At 43.6% G+C, this 20,633-nt stretch overlaps 2 protein-coding genes across 5 annotated transcripts in view; one reads left to right on the top strand and one right to left on the bottom strand.

The window, feature by feature from the left end:
* Positions 1-20,633, top strand: part of LOC138962545 (protein still life, isoform SIF type 1-like) — a 203,856-nt gene that overhangs the window by 91,591 nt on the left and 91,632 nt on the right. The window lies entirely within an intron of this gene.
* On the bottom strand, positions 1,723-10,861 carry LOC138962546 (uncharacterized). The gene is made up of 7 exons (XM_070334393.1): positions 10,736-10,861; positions 9,802-10,155; positions 8,657-8,802; positions 5,099-5,314; positions 3,505-3,652; positions 2,930-3,087; positions 1,723-2,261 (listed from the first exon to the last, which is right to left on the bottom strand). Exons 1-7 carry the CDS (start codon positions 10,788-10,790, stop codon positions 2,022-2,024), a joined length of 1,317 nt encoding a protein of 438 aa, XP_070190494.1. The 5' UTR covers positions 10,791-10,861; the 3' UTR covers positions 1,723-2,021.

Genomic DNA, 20,633 nt, shown 5'->3' with positions numbered 1-20,633 from the left:
ACAATCATGTTTCGTCGGGCACCATACCGTACGTACTTACACTTACCTAAAATACCCCCACCCTACCCCAGAATCAGGAAGTTAGAGATGAATGGGGATGTCTACGGATACAATGATGCTGTGAAGCTTGATATTAATTGGGCGGAGTCTATTTCACGAAGCTCTCTGCACGAAGCTTTGCATAGCATGTAAGTTGCAGTAAAACAAACTTCGGCCTCAGTTGAGTAAGACTTTGCTATGCTGCGTGACTAGTGCAGTATCCATGGATGTTGAAATAAACTACTATACTGACTACCAAAATCTGGATACATTTCTTATTTATAAAAGACATTTTGATCTTGTGTTGAAGCGTTCCACTCGCGAGTCTGTTCAAGTAAAGTTACACACCCACAGAAGTTCCTTGTTGACAATTTGTTAAAACGAACTCTTGTGAAGCGTGTTTTAGATTTTGTTTTAACATAATTAAAACCGTGAGGAAAAAGTCATGTAAACTTATTATTTTTCTACCACTGCGTGGTAAAAACTCTTTGTTTAGTTTTTAGAAAGCACGAACAATCCCCTTTGCAGACACATGCGTGAAATCTAAAAAGAAAGCACCGCACAGGAATGAAAAAAAAGTATAGGTCTGGAAGTGAGCGCACGTCTTATTCCTTTGGGTGCTTCTTTCTCTACATACCGTCGAACCACTTAAGACCACTTCCCAATAACAACCAACTGCCCATTACGTCCACCCCAAAAGATCCCAAGCGAGACGTGTTTTTTCCTCAATATTATTCACCTTCCTTTAAGCGACCACCTGCCCATGACGACCACACTGGTTCTGTCCCTTGGTTGGTCGTTATAGACAGGTTCGACTGTAGCTGGAGTCTGTTTTAGCCTGTCGTGAACTACAGCCCTGAAGGTCTAAGACCCTCTATACAGTGCATGCCTCCAGATTCTCATTTGTATGTGCTTTGCTTGATCGATACATTTCATTTTGATGCCGTGAGGGGAGGCCATGGTACGGGCGTTTCTGAAAGGTTTTCAGTGGAAAACGAGAGAAAATCACTGCGAGGTTACTTGAGTGTTGGGTTTCCAGACATAGTCTGATACAAATCTATCCTTGAGATACTCAGGCCAGAGTGTACGTGAGAGAGGAGGGGGAAGATGTGAGTGTTTCTGATTGTTAGGGGGAAAGGGGATCCTCAGTGTGTGTGTGTGTGTGTGTCTGTCTGTCTGTCTGTCTGTTGGAGTCTAGGACCGTCGTATGAGTGTAGGGGGAGGGGGCTGCTTGCGTGCGTGCGTGCATGTTTGTGGGCGTCCATATTTGTGGGTGAACATGTTCTCCTGTGTGTGTGTAAAAAAAACACCGTTTAATTTTTGCCCCTCAGGAAATATTCCCGGGCAGATTTAATGAAGTTGCTTTGGTAAATCGCTTAGAGTGGTTGAAACCTTTGGAAGAAGATGAGAACAGCTAAAGGGGGTGGGGGCGGAGGGTGATGTAGAGAAAGGGAAAACAATAGGGATAACTAGGGAAGCAGGGCGGGGGAGGGGGAGTAGCTGATTCTTTGACGTTCCTTTGATGGTTCGAGGCCACGAGAAAACTTTACCCGACTTTGGCGTCGTGATGACGCTTCTTCTAGTTCGTCCAAGATAAATGGGTATTTTTTAGTGACATAGCATCAAATTTCAAATCATGTGCACAATTTCAGAAGGTATCGCTCGAGTTTCTTTTATTTAGCAAAACAAAAAACATATACAAGGGAAGTGCGGGTGGGGGGGGGTGAGGTGGGATTCATGTGCACATCCAGGAAAAATTAATACACATACCGTTAAACACAAAACTAAAGTCAGCACTTAGTAAATTTATGCCGCAACGTTTTCACACACACACACACACACACACACACACACACACACACACACACACACACACACACACACACACACATTCAGTTTAAAGTGTCATGCTTCCTACAGGAAATGGTTAAACACACTGAATGCCTGGTGCTTTTGTCAAAGAACATCAGTCTGATTCTTTTTCAAGGATGGGCGGACTCGATTTGCATTGTGGCACAGTATGCCAAGGTGCAATAGGGTGCTTGGCTAAGATGATACACAAAGTACGTACCACAGTTCAAGACTGTAACTGGTTTCTCCCAATGACAACATTCATTTTTCCACGAAGCGCACGAGCGTACGTGCAGCTCCTGTCCCACAGCGGGCAGGTCAGCACCCTGCAGGTCCAGCCACAATGGAGCGGAAGTTCCACAGTGCTCTTCCTGTGAAAGTGTGGTTAAAGGCACCTTCAGTATCGCGTAAATCATCTGTTTATGATAACAGACAACCCCAGGCTGTTACACACATTACAAATATAATACCGCTAGGGCACATACTGGCTGTCATTAGATTTCGCCCTAGGTGTATAAACAATTATTCGTGAATGAGCGTGACCCTAACTTTGTTTCTTGGTCAGACATGTGGATGGACTTCAAAATAAAACCACATTTCTTTTGAGGTTTAGTAATTTGCTGCAGTTTTGTCGAATTAGCTGCAGGACCCCTGGATAACACCCAAAACAACAGAAATGGTCGCTTCGTATTGACATTTAGCGTGACAACTTAAAATTTAAAGAATGTGCGTGACTAAGAATTGCGGTTTGCCGTTGTTGTGTTCTGCAGTTCATCGTTCATTTCGATCTTAATGCAACAGTCAGAAACTTCCTTCGGACACATTAGCTGAAGGTTCCTAATTATACAACTACGCTCATCAGTTCCTATCAAATGTTAAGTGTTGTCATACTTGATCAGGCTTACTGCTTCTTCTACTACTACTACAACTCTACTACTACTACTACTACAACTACTACTACTACTGTGTGCGACTTCTCCCTTATCTACTGATGTTACGGATGCTATTGCTGCTGCTGCATTGCAAATAATGATCTTACCGGAATGCATCTCGTAGGCATCGTGGCACTGGTTCCATTGATGAGGAATCTGTACCATCCCACGGGAAGACTTTTATCACACATATTGGCATCTTTTTGGTGATTCACATCTCGCCAGTTGTCGTTAAGTACCGTGTGATTTTCCGCAGCACAAGGACCTGAAAATTGTTTGTTCAAGTTGTTTCCAACAGAGTCCACTATAATCACATTATCAAAATAATTAATTGGAGCAAAAAAACAGCTCATAGTGTCTCGGGTGAAAATGAACATTTCAAGCGAACAAAAACAAATTACTTTCTGTCAAGCTCTGTTCTCCTGTTTGTTCCAAGTCTTATTATAATTGTTTTCTTTTCTTCACTTTGATCACTCTTTCTGTGGTACAATTTCAAACTGCTATCTTTTTCTGATTACACCCTTGGTATTTGCATTCCTTGCATGCTCATGTTCAGGATGGAAAGCAATTACTGCAACCGAATTTTAATTTTGTTAACACCTTTTGTTTTATATAGCAACTGACTAGCTTGCAGGAAAACATTGATATGCGTAAACCTTCAAATCTAGCCATGCAGTGGTACCTGTCACTATGCGGCAAGGACGTGTGGTGTTCTGTAAACCGAGCACCTGTTCCTCTAGCTCGTGGATGTAGTTTGTCATGTTGGACTCTTTTTCTTCTTGACGTACGTTTTTCTCTTTAAGCTGTTGCACTTTCTCCTGTAGCGCTTCCTGGCACATACAGAACATGAACAAGTTTCAGAAGCCGCGAAAATTATTTCTGGCACACACGCGCGCAGACGCACGCATGCACACTAACGCACGCACGCACACACGCGCGCATACACACAAACAAGCAAACGCAACCACTTACCCCTCCACACACACACACACACAGACATAGACACACACTAACATACAAACACACACACCCGCGCGCGCGCACACAGACACACAGACACACTCACACCATCGCGCCTAGGCATGGGTGGAAACGGTTAAACACATCACGTTGTAAATCCCCCTTGCCCCTTCCCCACACCCCACGCCCTCCCTGTATGCCGTACGTATCAATCGGGCGACATTTTTCTCCTTTTTGCAAAGATTGGAGCCGTACAATTGCGTCCTTTACACTATCGACACTAAACTCGAAAATTAGCAATAAACATGTCACCTCAATGTTTGGCCTTGACACCTTCAACCATGTTGTGCATCAACACAGATTTGTCCCATTTGTAGGTAATATGAAAACATTCCCCCGCTTGGACACTTACCAAAAATCAAAAGCCTGGTTGATGTCTGTGCAAATAGGCATTGTTACGATTAAGTCATGCTGTTGCTTCACGAATACCTTTGAAATCAATCCACACACAAAGGCCGCTCTGTGCTCAAACTAACGATTGTTGGAACGTGTTTAAAGGCAGAGTAAGCCTCCCGTAAACCATCACAGATACGGTCAGGCTTTTACACACAGTACAAACACCATTTTATTTAAACACTCACCAATTGAGAACATCCTAGGTGCCCTCCGTAAAGAGCGAACAATTTTCAAAGAATTTATTTTTGCGTGGTTTATCTTACCCCTGAGCCATCGTGAACCCGTGTGATCCAGTTTTCCATTTTCACAATGCAGTCGTCATAGTTAGTCATTTGAATGCGACTCGACGTCAGCTTATCTACAATAGCACGTTTTTTATGCACGAAACAACGGCTGTGGTTCACAAGAACTCTAGCGATGGCTTTTGACTGTTGAGAGGAACAGCGATTTGCACTGATAAACCGGCCGTCGTCTGCTACGACCCTTGCGTGACCCTGCTTCCGGGCTTTTCTTTTTTCAAACTTTCACAACTTCGAATTGTACTGATCTTGTCTTGATGAAAAACGAATTCTTTTATGATTAAAGAATGTTTGTGTAACAAGCTGTCAATTTATTATTTAGATTTTAAAAGTTAGGTCTAGCGCAAAAACGAGGCGCCGTTGTTGTTAACGGAACAAGTCTACGAAAATAAATTCTTTGAAAATGTCTCACGCTCGACAGAAAGCAGCCAGGATGTTCCCGTTCGGTGAGCGTTCAAATGGAAGTATGCTTGTACTGTATTTAGACGCTCGGGGAGCTCTGTGATGGTTTACGGGAGGCTTACTGTGCCTTTAAGTGGAGGGATGCTCCTGTCAAACTACCTTCTCCGCTTGCAATAGAATCAGACCAGTCTCAACTCCATCCACGTGAAGGGCTGAGCTCTGCAGAAGTCGTGAAGAGTTGGACAGACAGGAAGCCGCGGTGGTTTGTGGGTCGAGGGAACACATGTAGTTACCTCCCTTCACCGGGTTGGAAAGTTGAAGGTAAAAGTTGCCGTTCTTGAAGCCACTACTCTGTGCCGTGCGTCCAGACGGTGTCTGTGCATCAGAGCAAAAACACGTGCAAGAATACACGCGCGCGCACACACACACACACACACACACACACACACGTTTGTGTGAAAAACGTCTTGCACGTAATCTTCCCGTAATCTAAGCGGCCCAGCGAGTGTTTGGCTATCCGTCGCTTCTTCTGGGTGTGGAGTGGAGGGTATATTTTTGGTCAAATAATCAGCTGTACATGTACAACACTGCTTAAACATTTTAATGCAGGGCCGCTCACAAGAAATAACGGTTTTAGGTGTGACGAAAAAAAGAACAGGGCCTGAGTACGGTGATAAATACAAGACTTATTTTACGACCATTTGAAAAATACATACATCCCCCGTGGCTGCCCGCATAACGAAATCGTTTTTCTCGTGTTTTGAACTTGCCAGTGTTACAGCACAGAGCTGAGTCCGTCCCGCGCTTTGCTTTGTGTACATCACGTAGCCACCCAAACTCCCGCACAACGCAACATTTTCACGAGAAAAACACGTTTATTTGTTTGCTTAGTCTGTATTACACATTTCTATCTACATTTACCACTAAAACACCAAATCGTATACTCACGCCGTATAAACGGTTGCGTCGACTGAAAGCCGCGGGATCGGTTGCATTGACTAAAAGCCGCGGGATCAGGACACGCGAGGTGAGTTTCTCCACAAAATTACAAATCTCTTCTCTTAATTAGTAGATTATCCCATAACTTTTGTTTACACTTTGAACTTAGGTGTTGTAGCATCACATCATCGATTTTTTTCCTTGATTGCATTGACGTGTGAATGTTGAACTGTGATTATTTACACTTGTTCAAGCGCATTTTTGTACATTTTGACTTTCAACCTTTTTAATTGTCTGTAGCTTAGTCCGAAAGCTTGATTTTTAGTGGTGAAGGTTGAAAGTCACAATTTACAAAAATGCGCTTGAAAAAGTGTAAATAATCACAGTTCAACATTCACACGTAAATGCAATCAATGAAAAAAATCGATAATGTGATGCTACATCACCTAAGTTCAAAGTGTAAACAAAAGTTATGGGATAATCTACTAATTAAGAGAAGAGGTTTGTAATTTTGTGGAGAAACTCACCTCGCGTGTCCTGATCCCGCGGCTTTTAGTCGATGCAACCGATCCCGCGGCTTTCAATCGACGCAACCGTTTATACGGCGTGATACTTTATTTTGCAAGTGAATCGTATTCATACAAAAAAACGTTATCACGAGAAGAACAAAGGTAAGACACTCTATTATGCAAACATGTTCCGAGCTCAACTGTCCCGCTCGAACCGTGTAGATCTATTTTAGCGGGCACCCCCCGAAGAAATGCAGCCTCGTCGGCTTCCACTTGCAATATATTATGGAACGCCAGATACGCAATGTCCCCGCGGAATTCCGCGCGGACTTTTGAGCTTTTCTCGTCGTTGATTGGTCAAAAATTCCGGCCGAACTTTTATTGTCCTCGCGCAATTCTGCCCGGAATTCCGCCCGGACTTTCGAGCTATTTTCTACTCACTAAAAACATGGAATGGGAATTTACCGGACACTCATATATGCAATTGCTTTGAAATCAAGGGCGATCACTCAAATTCTTCAAAACGCAGGATTACAAATAGCAATGGATGTTGCGCTGTGTATGGTGCAAGATGGGAATGCGATCATTGCCAAGACCCATTTTCATAGGTGCTTGAAGAAGACATTTTCTTACAGGCAGAATGTGAAATTAAACAGAAAAATACAGATTTTAGACAGATCTGTACGCAATTTTGCTCGCTATATGGGCATCTACTTCTTTAGATACGTACTGAAATCAGCAACTGTCCTGCTTCCTTTGCAGACATGAATTGTTGTTGTTGTTGTTGTTGTTGTTGTTGTTGTTGTTGTTTGTCCTGCTTCCTTTGCAGACATGAATTGTTGTTGTTGTTGTTGCAGACATGAATTATGTTGTTGTTGTTTTTGGCTGGTATGGCATTTTATTCAAGTAAGGGTATGTATATTTGTCATTCGACGAAAAGGCCTTGTCAGACCTTTTTTGACTTAAAAGAGCGCAAAGGAAGGACAGTTGTCATACATGTGCGGCATCCTTTCAAAGTAGAACTGGAAAGAGGTGTAAAACGACACAAATGACTCATTTCATGCGCCATTCGTTACTCATCAGACTGCAAGATTGTTCCGTTAAGACCAAGGTCACAAAGAACAACAGTGTTCCGAGAATATCTGGTCGGGCGTCAGAAAATACTGTTACAAATTATATTTCTTTCTTTTTCCAAATTGGGGAGAGTGTGAGGTGGGGGATGAGGCAGCCGGTTTCAGGTGTGCGTGCGTGTGTGTGTGTGTGTGTTTATAAGTGTTTGTGTGTGTCGAGTGTGTGTGTGTGTTTATAAGTGTTTGTGTGTGTGTGTTTATAAGTGTGTGTGTGTGTGTGTGTGTGTGTGTGTGTGTGTGTGTGTGTGCTCACAGAAAAAAAGGATAGTGGACAAATCAAACCGATGCACAAAAGGTCAGAATCTCTGTGTTCAGTCAGTCAAAATCCTTTATTTGAATCAAGGGAAACAACTCATGAGCACTTTTCTGAAGTGTGTACTGTTTGCAAGAACCGCTTCCATGAAATAGCTGTGTTCACACTCCCACACGCGCGCGCGATTAATGTTGATTCTTTGATCCGACTCTCTTCTAATCCCACTGTTTGCATGTCTCTATCTAAAAGTCCGTGCAAAACGAGTGCCGAACGTTTGCGATAAAAGTCGGGGCGCAATTGCGCGAGGACATTTTAACCTCGATCCGATTCTCTTCCATTTCAACTTTTTTAAATTTCTCGATCTAAAACTCCGGGCGGAAAGTGCCGAACCTATACGAGCGTTCCCGATAAAAGTCCGGGCGGAATTGCGCGCGGACATTTTAACCAATCAAAGACGAGTATAGCTCGAAAGTCCGGGCGGAATTCCGGCCGGAATTGCGCGAGGACATTAAAAGTTCGGGCGGAATTTCTGACCAATCAACGACGAGAAAAGCTCAAAAGTCCGCGCTCCGCGGGGACATTGCGTATCTGGCGTTCCATAATATATTCGTTTTCATTAGGAATGTGACGTCCTGTTTTTCGTCAGGTCACACCTATCTCGAAAACTAAGCGTCGCATAGAACCAGCGCCCCTCCATTATTTGGTGTCCTTTAACTTAGGTATTCCCTGGACGCCCTTTGCAGTCGTAGATCATACAGATATCAACATTTCAATGGCGTTCAAGGTAAATATATGTGGGTTTAAGGACGAGCAATTGAGTTACTAAAATGGGAAAAAAGCAAATGGAAAATGTAATTTGTTGCCAGTGTGTACGCAATGGTTGTACCGTCCACACAACGCGCACGGGTGGTTGACCGGTGTGTACGAAGTGACCACAGGTGAGGCGGACCGACCACTGGTCAGTGAGGTTGTCGTACACGGCCGTCTGGTCCAGCCCCACTTCAAGGTCACCGTGATCAGTCGATGGAGGTTCTGCACAAAATGTTGCATGTCGCTGGTTTCTGTGATTGGTTCTATGTTTTTAGCTAGACAGGGAATCGAGACGAGGTGGTTGCGTATACATGTATGTGTGTGTGTGTGTGTGTAGAGCAACTCCCAGAATAGTACTGGACAGATCGTCATCAAACTTTACATGCACATTCTTACAGAATATATATCCTTAGACAGGTGGGTTTTTTCATTGTTTTCGATAAATGCCTTTGATGACGTCATATCCGGTTTTTGATTACAGTTCAGGCGGTACTGTCACGACCTGTTTTCAACCACATTGATTGGCATTTTCATCAAGTAATCTTAGACTCAGTCTTGACTATATAATTGCATTTCAGCCTGGAAGGTCAAACATGAATTAATTAGTTTGTTCATTAAAGTTGTCATTAAAATCGAATTTTTACGAACAGATTTTAAAATAATTGCATTGTATACTTTATTAATTATTGCATCCAAAAATGTAATATATATGTTTATGTTTATTCTAAAAATGAGCTCAGAACAAAAATCGATGTACGGAAATCGGTACCTAGCCTACGTTCGTAACCACGTAACCACTCTCGGTTTTTGGGTTTCGACTAGCCAAGCCCTATTAGTACATGTAGTCTCGATGATGACGTGTACTGGCTTCTTTCAGAGATTTTCTGGATTTTGTTTTTATTGAAACAACATTCAAAGTCCTTAACTAGTTATCCTCATAGACTGACTGATGTCTGCACTGCACTTCTAACGCCTGTTTACTGAGGTTCTGTGAGGGGGGCAATCTACTTGTCTATTTGCTTCTATCTTAGATGTCCGGTTGTCACAGGCACAAAATCATCATAAAACCATATATTTGGATTATTCTGTAACAACAGTGTTATTCATGGGATTTTTGAAACCCACGCCGTTGCTGACATTTTACAGGCTTGAAAATAAACACCCTTTTGATAGAAAAATACCCTCACCAGATATAGTATCATGCAATATCTCTCCCGTTACCTCCGAGCTGCACTTTTGCAGTGCGACGTTCGTTGATGAAAGTGTTGTTGACGTCATGGCCGAGAACTTCCACAGAGTAGGCCCCCTTGTCACCGGGTGTCACGTGACTCAGGACGATGCCTGCACCCGGCACGTAGCGCACGCGTTTGGAAAACGTTGACATTGGAAGGAAGTTTCCATGAGCAAACATGGCGACCACTTCTTCTGATTCCGCCCGGAAGAACCATTCGATAGATGAAATGTTCTCGCCGGAAGTTATGTTGAAGTCCCAGAGAAGGTGAAGGTCATCTCCAAGGCAGGTATGCTTGACAACATTGTCTTCAAGGTCAGGGGACCACTTGAAGGGATGAGTACCTGAAGCAAGATGGTTGCAATGTACTCTGTGTCATGTTGTTATTGTTTGTATTTGTGGTGGTTGTGTGTGTGTGTGTGTCTACGTCTGTGTCTGTGTGTCTCTGTGTGTCTGTGTCTGTATATGTGTATTACATCAGCCTTTTTTTTTGTTCATTTTTTTCTGTAGTGATGGCCATCGGCGTTTAGATGTTGGCCCTTTGAAATTTGAATATTTTGGTTTGTTTTATTTTAGCTAACTCGTTCTCATCATAGCCTTGGATACTTCGTCATTTTTCTTTTAGAAATCCATTTGAGTGACTGTCATAGTACTAGAATTAGATCTTACAGTTTTGTTGTTGTTGTTTTTTGCCGTAATTTTGAAAACATGTTCGCAACTCGACTGCAGTAGATTTTGAATTAAAGTACTTATTAGCAGCGATAAGATTAGGGGTCACCTTGTTTCTCCTTTTGAATGGCAAGCACAACCCACATTGCAATCTTAAAGATTGTTTCTCAGTCCTCATCATTTCACCATAAGCTATTTAGCATGTGTTGTTGTTTTTGACTGGGATCAATATAAATACGAACATGTTTTACTTACTGGACAGTGCGACGACGAAGATTAGCAATACTTGCAGGTGAATTCTGCGTGGCATGTTTGTGCCGAACCGAAATCTAAACTGCAGAGACAATTTCTGACACACACGAGAGTACACACGGATTTATAACGTATGTCCGGATTACAGAACAGTATATGTACAGTGAAAGTCCTTTTTGTGAATAAAAAAAACCCGTAAAACAAGATAACACACACGACCACACTCGTGACTCGAAAGATAAAGTTCGCATGTTTTGTTTAGTTTTTTTGTGGTGTTTTTTCCTGTCAATGAGAAATATGTCGGATGGTAACTATTGTGCAGAAAGGTTATGTGCTAGTAATTGCGCAAGTCACAATAACACTCACAATTCAGATGCAATATGGTATCAGTGATTCATGCTGTGTTGCAACCTGGTATTAACCACAAGACAAGAGGAATATATCAATCAAAAACTAATCACTTGGCCCTTGATAATGGCTAGACAATTTTGTAATGACAAAGAAGTCGGTTTACTTTGATACTAAAAATATGTCAAATGTAATTATAACCGATACACTGCCATCCGGTTGGCGATTTGTTTTCCGCGGTATGTCCCATACACAAAACCGGTAAACTACCGGTGAACGCGATCACTGTTAATTGTATGCTTTTGTTCACCGCTGGTCGAACGCTACTTGAAGTCAAAGTTACAGCTTGCATTTGAAAAGGGTGAGGATACATATTGAGAGAGGGGCCGGGGTTGTGTGAAAAGGATATTGGGCCTAGGTCACAGGTCCAGAGAGAAGGGAGGAAGAGGATTGGTAGGGAAGGGGAGGAGGTTTGCAGGGCGAGGAGGTGGGTCAAAGACGTCGTCTGCGAGTGTACGGGATGAAATTATCAACGTTAGCATCGATTTCACCCTTCCCTGACCTTGCCAGAGGTCAGGTTAATTGGCTTGAACTTGCACGCCCGTGTAAACACTACAGGTCGATGAATAAATCGGCAGTCTCTTCGGTTCGCCTTTACAACTGGGCCAGCATTCAATCTCAATCGCCACTTCGTCGTGTGGCAAAGTTTGAGGGTGAAGGGAAGAGCAGGGGTGTTGAAAATGGGGTCGGGAGGCGGAGAGGGGATAGAGAGGGCAAGGGGCTTAACTCTCATTCCGTGCGTGGGATGAATCTTGCATCCGGGCAACTCTCTTCAGCCGACCGGTACTTTGGCCATTTTGTAAATTACCCCAGATCCGTCCATTTTTTTATACAAGGAATAAGAGCATTCTTCCACCAAGACGAAGACCAAACATGTACAGCTTAAATGCTCTCTGTGCGTGTGTGTGTTTTTTTTCAAGTTTTTTTATTTGTTTTTATTTGGGGGGGGGTCTATTTTTATTTCTATATTGGCTAACATTTTCTAATTGGCACACATGTGTCAATCTGTCACACTTATTCCGCAAAAATCGCCAGGCATAAGAAGAGCAGCTAGTATTTAGTTGATTTTGTGCTCGTTTTTATCTCTTCCGTTTTAAAATCATTCTAAAAATTTTTTACAAAACAGCCATGTCGTATCGGTCCCAAGGGAAGGTTGTCCTCAGCGCATGTCAAAGCCTGTACAGATCCAAGATGAGTTGCAAGAGACTTACACTAGATGAATTGTTTCTGTAAGATGTTGTTTCTGTGTTTTATTTTACACAGACAACAAAGTATCGTAGTCATGCCAACGTTCATAATACATATCCCCGCTTGGTGAAACAAGACTGGCTCTTCTGTACGCCTATGTTTGCTTACGTGTACAATTGTTCAACAACAGAATGCTTTTAATGGCAAACTTTTCCATGAGCAGCTGGGATTCGAATTTGCAAAAATTACCCTCTGTGTATGCCCTCTGGGAGCTTGAATGGATCTTTCCACTAACAAGAGTTAGCCTGCATCTAGAAGAAATCGTGCCCCTTAATTCTCTTTGACGGCAGGAGCTCTCTTTAGCTTTCTGAGCGCATCACTAGTAGTCCAAAGCGGACGCCGAATTCCCGCAAACACCTTAATGACATCAGTAGAAAGTCAAAGTACTGTTCGATAGTGAAGGGTTCAACGTATTGAAACAGTGAAAGCCTACCCTGCCTCCCCCTCTTCCCCCAGTTTCGGTGGAAATCTGGGAGGTAAAGTCTGAATGCTAGATTTTTGCAGCGGGGTCTTTCTTGGGTTGATTGGGGTTGTATTTGTACACTTTAAAGCTGAGTGGAGACCTTTATAAAAGGCGGTGCCATAAACTGCCCCCAGAGAACGAACTCATGGCTGTCGGGGACCTTTAGAATGTATTGCTCTGAAAAGGAAACGCTGCGTAAAGGGAGACTGTGGAAAACCATTGAGTCTTTGGTAATCCTGAAAAGACGACGCCGGAAAAGTGCCCCAGAAAAGAAGACATCCTAAAAAGGGGACGCCAACATTCTAGGAAAGGAAAGTCACCGCGCGCGCGCGTGCACACACACACACACACACACACACACACACACACACACACACACGCACGCGCGCACGCACACACACACACACACACACACACACACACACACACGCGCAGCACTCACAAACACAACCATCATCACCACCACCACCACCACTTCAAGGCCCCCCCCCCTCCTTCCTCCCTCCTCTACACTTCACCCCACCCCTTTCAGACTCATCCACGCCCACTCTGTCAGTAGCTTCTTGCATTCGGCCCTAAATTTCCCTTCACTTCAGGGAGAAAATATTCAGTTGTCCAAAGAACTGCAAACATTTGTCCTGCGGCTTTTTCTCTGAGCCAACTGCAAGTTAGATCAGCTTATAGCCCGCTGCTGCACGTTTGCACAAGGATGACACGACTTTCGGTCCGTGTGTTTTGAAAACAACGCCAACGGTGAAGACGCCCCAGAAGTAGGATTTACGCAGTGTGATCTCTCTCGCGCAGCAGTGTATATGTTGCTAACACACCTTTTCTGGTGTCTTGCAAAATATTGTATTTGACACTCTTTTTGTCTTTTTTTGTGTGAGAAACCTTGAAGACGGCAAACGTTGGGTGTCGATGTCTTGCAGAGAGGTTGAATCACACACTTTATTGTGGGTCTTGCAGAGAGGTTGAATCACACACTTTATTGTGGGTCTTGCAGAGAGGTTGAATCACACACTTTATTGTGAGTCTTGCAGAGAGGTTGAATCACACACTTTATTGTGGGTCTTGCAGATAGGTTGAATCACACACTTTATTGTGGGTCTTGCAGATAGGTTGAATCACACACTTTATTGTGGGTCTTGCAGAGAGGTTGAATCTGACATATAGGCTACATGTTTGAAGGAGGCTCTGAATCGGGCATACATACTTCTGAGGTCTTGCACGAGACATTTTTGTGAGAGACGTTGAATAAGGAACATGTTTGCGGTTTCTTCCAAGAGAGATTGAACCTGGCACATCTTCTGTACTGAATATATGTTGATTGTAACACACTTTCGGTATCCTGCACCAAAAACTAAATCAGGCAAATTTGCTGGTGTCTTGAGTGCCAGATTGAATGTGGCGTAATTATTAGTATCTTGCAGGAGAGTTTGAATCTGGAACACTCTTGGTCTCAAGTCAGGTTGTATCTAACCCCAAAAGGGTTTAGAACGCGACACATTTTATTAAAGTTGCAGGCGCAGCGCGTTATCATATAGCCTACACTAGTACTAAGATCTATTGAACTGTTACTTGTGTGTAATATGTAAAGCGCTTAGAGAACGCCAAGCGCTATATAAATCTCCCATATAAATAAATAAATAATGTCGTCTAGAATTTTGAATTGATACATTTCTTGCTGCTACCTTAGCGGTAAAGGAGAGAACTCTGTCTCGATCAATAAATATGATGTGAAAGTTTTCAAGAAGCCCAGTAGACGAGACTCATTGCGTCTATACGCTGAGTGCACACGTTTGATTGAAGATTTTCTATACTGACAATCCCCCCCCCCCTCCCTCCCAACGTAAAGTAGCAGTGATGCGTTTGGCACATTAACTTTAGCCTTACAGGAAGGGAAAATTTAGCCTTTCGTTGGACTGATTTATGTAATGGAAGCGGCCAAAATGTTGACCTTACCAAGGTGTTTTTGTTGATGTATAGGGATCTTCCATCCAAGTAGCTGAAGAGCTGATCTGTTGCCTGTTGTGCCCTGAATATCTGTCCGTCCGTCTGTCTCTTTGTCCGTCATTCCGTCCGGCCGTCTCTCTGTCTCTCTGTCAGTCTATCTGTCTGTCTGTTGACATACATGTACATTCCAATGTTCTATCATGCATTATGTATTCGGATAAGTAATGTTGTAATTAGTAATACTGTATGATTGCGATTGACAATTATCCTTTTATTGTCTTTATTTTTATGTCTTAGTTTAGCAGGGACAGATTGTAAGACTAGGCGTGAGCCTAAAATCTCCATCCTTGAGTAATAAAGTTCGTTCTCTCTCTCTCTCTCTCTCTCTCTCTCTCTCTCTCTCTCTCTCTCTCTCTCTCTCTCTCTCTCTCTCTCTCTCTCTCTCTCTCTCTCTCTCTCTCTCTCTCTCTCTCTCTCTCTCTCTCTCTCTCTCTCTCTCTCTCTCTCTCTCTCTCGCTCTCTCGCTCTCTCTCTCTGATATCTATCACGCAACAAGGGCAAACTATGGCATATCATCGTGACAGTAATAATAGCGTGCCAATGTAACCCAACAGTCCCCAATGACTGGCATGCTAGTGTGGTCGTCATAATCCAATAACATCGTAAAATAAAGCCCTGCTGCAACCCACACACAATTCTCTACTGAGAATGTTGACTGCACGCCAAAGCCCGAACAACTTTTCGTCTGCAAAAGACACAAACACTGACAACTCTTTTTCTGCGCCTGACTGAAAAAGCCTGACAGAGATTGCGTGTTGGTGCTCATGCTTGTGAGAGGGTATGGGGGCGGGGATGGCATAGTGGGCAGGGTCATTTTGTTGTCCAAGATTGTTGGGGTGGACAGGGGCAGAGGGTGACGGATACACAGTCATAGTGGGAGGGGGGAAGAAGGATAGACAGACAGACAGACAGAGACTGCGAAGTGGGGAGGGGCGAAGAATACACAAAACACATCTTAACACCCTTCGCCAACTCCAGCGAGAAAGATCCCCAGCTACCTACCCATCTTCAGTTTTTGTGCCAAATTTCCTCGCTTTTTCTCCTCAAGTTGATGACCATGTCAGCGGGTAAACAAAATCAACTACCATAGCCCATCAACATCTCGCGACTTTGCCAAAATTGCTGTGGCGTCGAAGTGGGTGGCACCGAAACACTGCGGAAGGTTATTATCGTGTGTGTAGAGTCTGTGGCGATGGTATGTTGTCCATAATGAAAGAGCAAAACATGAAGAAAAGAAACTACTTTGGACATTCCATGGTGGGGTAGTTTGTGTACTTTGTTGTGTCTTCAGGGCCAGTACTTATGAGACAGAACATTGTTTCAGTTATGTTCTTCCCACCTCCCTGCCCACTCCACCAAAATCCCTGCCCGATTGTCTGTCCGTCTCTCTGTCTGTCTGTCTGTCTGTTTGTTTGTCTGGCTGGCTGGCTGGCTGGCTGTCGTGTGTGTGTGTCTGTCTCTCTCTCTCTCTCTCTCTCTCTCTCTCTCTCTCTCTCTCTCTCTCTCTCTCTCTCAGTCTCTCTCTCTCTCCTTTGCTCTCTCGCTTGCGCGGCTCATTTTTCTCCGTTCATTATTTTTATTTTTTTTCTACTTAGTTTTTTTGTTTGCCTTCTAATACAGGCATTTTTCTCTCCTCTCTTCTCGCTTCGTTTCGCTCATTCTTAACCACCTCGTCTTCGTCAACGGGAGCGTTTAATCAGTGCGGCCTTTCTCTGGCGTGTTGACGAGTTCAGCCCTGAGCCGCGTACGCCGAACGCTGCTGTTACAGTTGCTTCTTTTGCATGACCATCACGATCAGAAGAGAGCCTCAGTGCTTGCCATGCTTTAGGAGCGGGTTTTGGAGGAGACAGGGCGGAGGGGGCGGAGGGAGAGAGAAGTGGGGGTATGGAGATTGGATGGGGTGAGGGATAGGGGCAGGGGGTTGGAAGGCTGAGGGAATGGGGGTTGGGGGGGGGGGGGACTGAGGCGGTTTTCCACACAGCAATAGGACGGAGAAAGGTGATGCACGGCGCTGTATTGATTAAGTGACATCAACCATCGCCATTGGCATTGCTCTCTACCCCCTCATCCCTCTAACTATTTGTCGTTTTTTTTATGTATACCGCTGCGCTTCAACCCCCAAAACCACCCCCGGCACCCTCCCTCCTCGCTCTTTTCTCGTTTATTTCTTCCCAACAGCAACTACTACTTTCATTGCCTGAACCCACCCCCGCCCACCCCCACGCTTCCACCGATGCCTTAGCCGTTGCCTTCTGTATCGCGGTCACCCTCCCGTCTCCCACACACTGACCCCCACCTCCTTCCTCCTCTTCTACCGATGCCTTAGGTCCTTTAACCCTCCCAACTCCCTTCCACCCCAGCTCTTTACTCGGCTTCATACACCAGATTTCAACAATGTCCCTTCGCCTCTCGAATCATCCGTGTCTTTTTTTTTAGTTCAATGCCAATGCATAGCGTCCTCCAATCTGTGGACCCTCCACGGCGACTTCCTTGCCTAGCTTTTCTCTTTGCTTTGAGCTGCAGCTTATAGTGTCTCTATGCAACAAAACCCTCTGCCCATAGAAGGTGGCTACCTGAACTCTTAGAACGGAACATAATTGCTGGGGAAAAAACCGACAGCTTTGCTTCTTTGAAGATTAATCGTCCTTTAGTTAGTCCCTCCGTACAGCACAATTCTCTACACATGGAAGGTGGCTGCCTGAACCCTAAAAAAAAAAGAAACGGGAATGCTGATAAGAACGCCTGAACGCCTGGTCGCAATGGACCTCGTTGCGATTGCCCTCAAGGTATAGTCTCACCATGCAGCAGAATCATTTACACATGACTTGTATCTGAGTTGGTTGTCTGCACACCAAGGGAAAGAAGCAGATTGCGAAGACACTGCAACCGCAATGCTTCTTTTTTGTAGTGGACTCCCTGAGCGTCTCCACGTTCGTCCGTGTAGTGTCTGCATGAGCATTTTGCTATCGTTCACGTGAGACGTCTCCGGTGCCGTCGGTGTATTCGATTTAAACATCTTTAAAAGAAGCCGATTTGTCGCAAACAAGGAACATCATGCTATTTTGCGGAGTTTTGCTTTTTCAAAGAAGCAGATTTGAAGTCAATGACCATCTTCTTTTTTGTGTGTATAAATTATTATGAAAATCCTTGTTCATTTCGCGTTCGTCATCATGTTTCTTGTAGTTTAGCAGCAATTTGGTGTCCCTGTGCAACCTCTCTCGTGGTCGTGTTGGATTCTTTAATCGGAAAGCAGAATTGTCACCATGACGAACATACTTGTTTTCTTTTCTTTTCTGTGTACGAGGACTTGCTCATGCCGTGTTCATCCTTGTAGTGGCTGCAGTGAGTGAACATTATGGTGTTCCTGTGCGACGTCTGTGATGGCTGTGATGTATGACAATGATGGCCACAAGGAGCGGATTTGTTGTGGTGAACGGAAGGACAACTCAGCTTCTTTTAAGTTAATCCGTAGGCATGTCGCGTTCGTCGTTGTAACTGTCGCAACGAGGGAACATAACTATTGGTGTCCGTGTATGACTCCAGTGATAGTGGTGGTTCGTTGGTTGTCTGGAAGAAGCGAATTCGTTTTTGTTGTTCGTTCCAGCCTTGATTTTAATTTTTACTGACGAATCTTTGTTCCTGCCACGATTTTCCTAATAGCTTCGGCAATGAGGGGAGATATAGGTGCCCTTGTGCGATTTCTCCAGCAGTGAAGGTGTATTCGTTCAGTGGAAGAAGCGCCCGGGTTTGTTTCGACAAAAAAACAAGTCGCGTAAGGCGAAAATACAACATTTAGTCAAGCTGTCGAACTCACAGAATGAAACTGAACGCAATGCAATTTTTCAGCAAGACCGTATACTCGTATCATCGTCAGTCCACCGCACGTGGCAAAGAAATTGACAAGAAGAGCAGGGTAGTAGTTGCGCTGAGAAGGATAGCACGCTTTTCTGTACCTCTCTTTGTTTTAACTTTCTGAGCGTGTTTTTAATCCAAACATATCATATCTATATGTTTTTGGAATCAGGAACCGACAAGGAATAAGATGAAAGTGTTTTTAAATTGATTTCGAAAATTTAATTTTGATCATAATTTTTATATTTTTAATTTTCAGAGCTTGTTTCTAATCCAAATATAACATATTTATATGTTTTTGGAATCAGAAAATGATGAAGAATAAGATGAACGTAAATTTGGATCGTTTTTTTAAAAATTATAATTTTTTTACAATTTTCAGATTTTGAATGACCAAAGTCATTAATTAATTTTTAAGCCACCAAGCTGAAATGCAATACCAAAGTCCGGCCTTTGTCGAAGATTTCTTGGCCAAAATTTCAATCAATTTGATTGAAAAATGAGGGTGTGACAGTGCCGCCTCAACTTTTACAAAAAGCCGGATACGACGTCATCAAAGGTATTTATCGAAAAAAATAAAAAAATGTCCGGGGATATTAGGGAGATTCAAAGGACAGCACGTTTCGTTTTGCAGCTCGTTTCGTTTGGTGAATGAGTCACCCCGCGAAACGGAACGTGAAACGAGACGGCATAGGCCGCAGACAAGATTTAGATGTATTCACGTTTCGTTTCGGAATGAAGGAAGGGCGATAAATCTTCAAGTGAAATTATCACGTCTGTCCTCGATCAGAATGGAAAAAAAAAACCTAGGAGGTGGTCCAGAATCGGGCATACTTTGATTATTTTCAGTCCAAATAAATCACACAGACTTTGTTTATACAAAATCACATACAAAGCCAGAATAAAAATTCGATGCGATGACCTACTTCTGCTTCGCCATTTGCTTTCTTCACCATGAAGTTGGATAAATGTACCAGGATCAGCACCCTTCAAAATATTTCAGTTTACAACAGTTGTCTACCTCCAATGAACACATTCTCAGCGCTGAAAGACTGTGAAAGGGTTGATGAATCTAGCAATGCATAAAATGGCCAACAAATAAAACTGTTAGTGTGCAAAAATACTCACAAAAGTTGACGAAATATTGTTCGTTTTTTGGGGGTGGAAAACGTGACTGCGTTTTGACGTTCCACGTTCCGTTTCAGTTGACCTTCACCTTTCCAGCGAGAGACCCCCGAAATGATGACGTTTACCACAACTTCAAAACGAAACGTCCCGACGTTTCGTTTATTAAATCTCCCTATTATTCCCAGGAACTCTCATGTCAAATTTCATAAAGATCGGTCCAGTAGTTTGGTCTGAATCGCTCTACACACACGCACGCACAGACAGACAGACAGACACACACACACACACACACACACACACACACACACACACACACAAACACACACACACACATACACCACGACCCTCGTCTCGATTCCCCCTCTATGTTAAAACATTTAGTCAAAACTTGACTAAATGTAAAAACAGCCTTGTCTTGTCTTGTTTGTTGTTCTCCGCTTTCCTTGTGTCGCATTCGTCGTTGCAGTGGCCAGAACATGGGAGTATTTTGACATCCCTCCGAGACTTTTCTAGTGGCGGCCCTGTATTCGTTGATTAGTTGCGAGAATCTCGTCTCGCTGTGATGGTCCGGAATACTGGGGTCTGCATCGGCGGTGTGTTGCGCATTATTGACAGTGACATCGACAATCTGTGAACTGTTCGGAAGGGAGAGCAGTGTTTTTGTGGGAATTCTGTTGATTACAAGCGGGATTGTTTCGTTGGCTGGTGTTTTTGGTCAATGCCAGTGACAATGCGGTAGGTTTTTACATTTAGTCAAGTTTTGACTAAATGTTTTAACGTAGAGGGGGG

The sequence above is a fragment of the Littorina saxatilis genome, linkage group LG3 (genome assembly GCF_037325665.1).
Source record: "Littorina saxatilis isolate snail1 linkage group LG3, US_GU_Lsax_2.0, whole genome shotgun sequence".
In the NCBI taxonomy this organism is placed as follows: domain Eukaryota; kingdom Metazoa; phylum Mollusca; class Gastropoda; order Littorinimorpha; family Littorinidae; genus Littorina; species Littorina saxatilis.
The sequence above is the reverse complement of the archived record's forward strand: the minus strand, read 5'-3'. Positions and strand labels throughout refer to the sequence as shown.

What these genes read in the sequence shown, in the direction of transcription:
- LOC138962546 (XM_070334393.1), bottom strand. Translation starts at nt 10,790, where the DNA reads ATGCCACGCAGAATTCACCTGCAAGTATTGCTAATCTTCGTCGTCGCA. An exon ending in TCCTTGCCGCATAGTGACAG is followed by an intron (nt 3,088 to 3,504) that starts GTACCACTGCAT and finishes AACAATTTTCAG; the next exon opens with GTCCTTGTGCTGCGGAAAAT. An exon ending in TGCCTACGAGATGCATTCCG is followed by an intron (nt 2,262 to 2,929) that starts GTAAGATCATTA and finishes ACACTTTCACAG; the next exon opens with GAAGAGCACTGTGGAACTTC.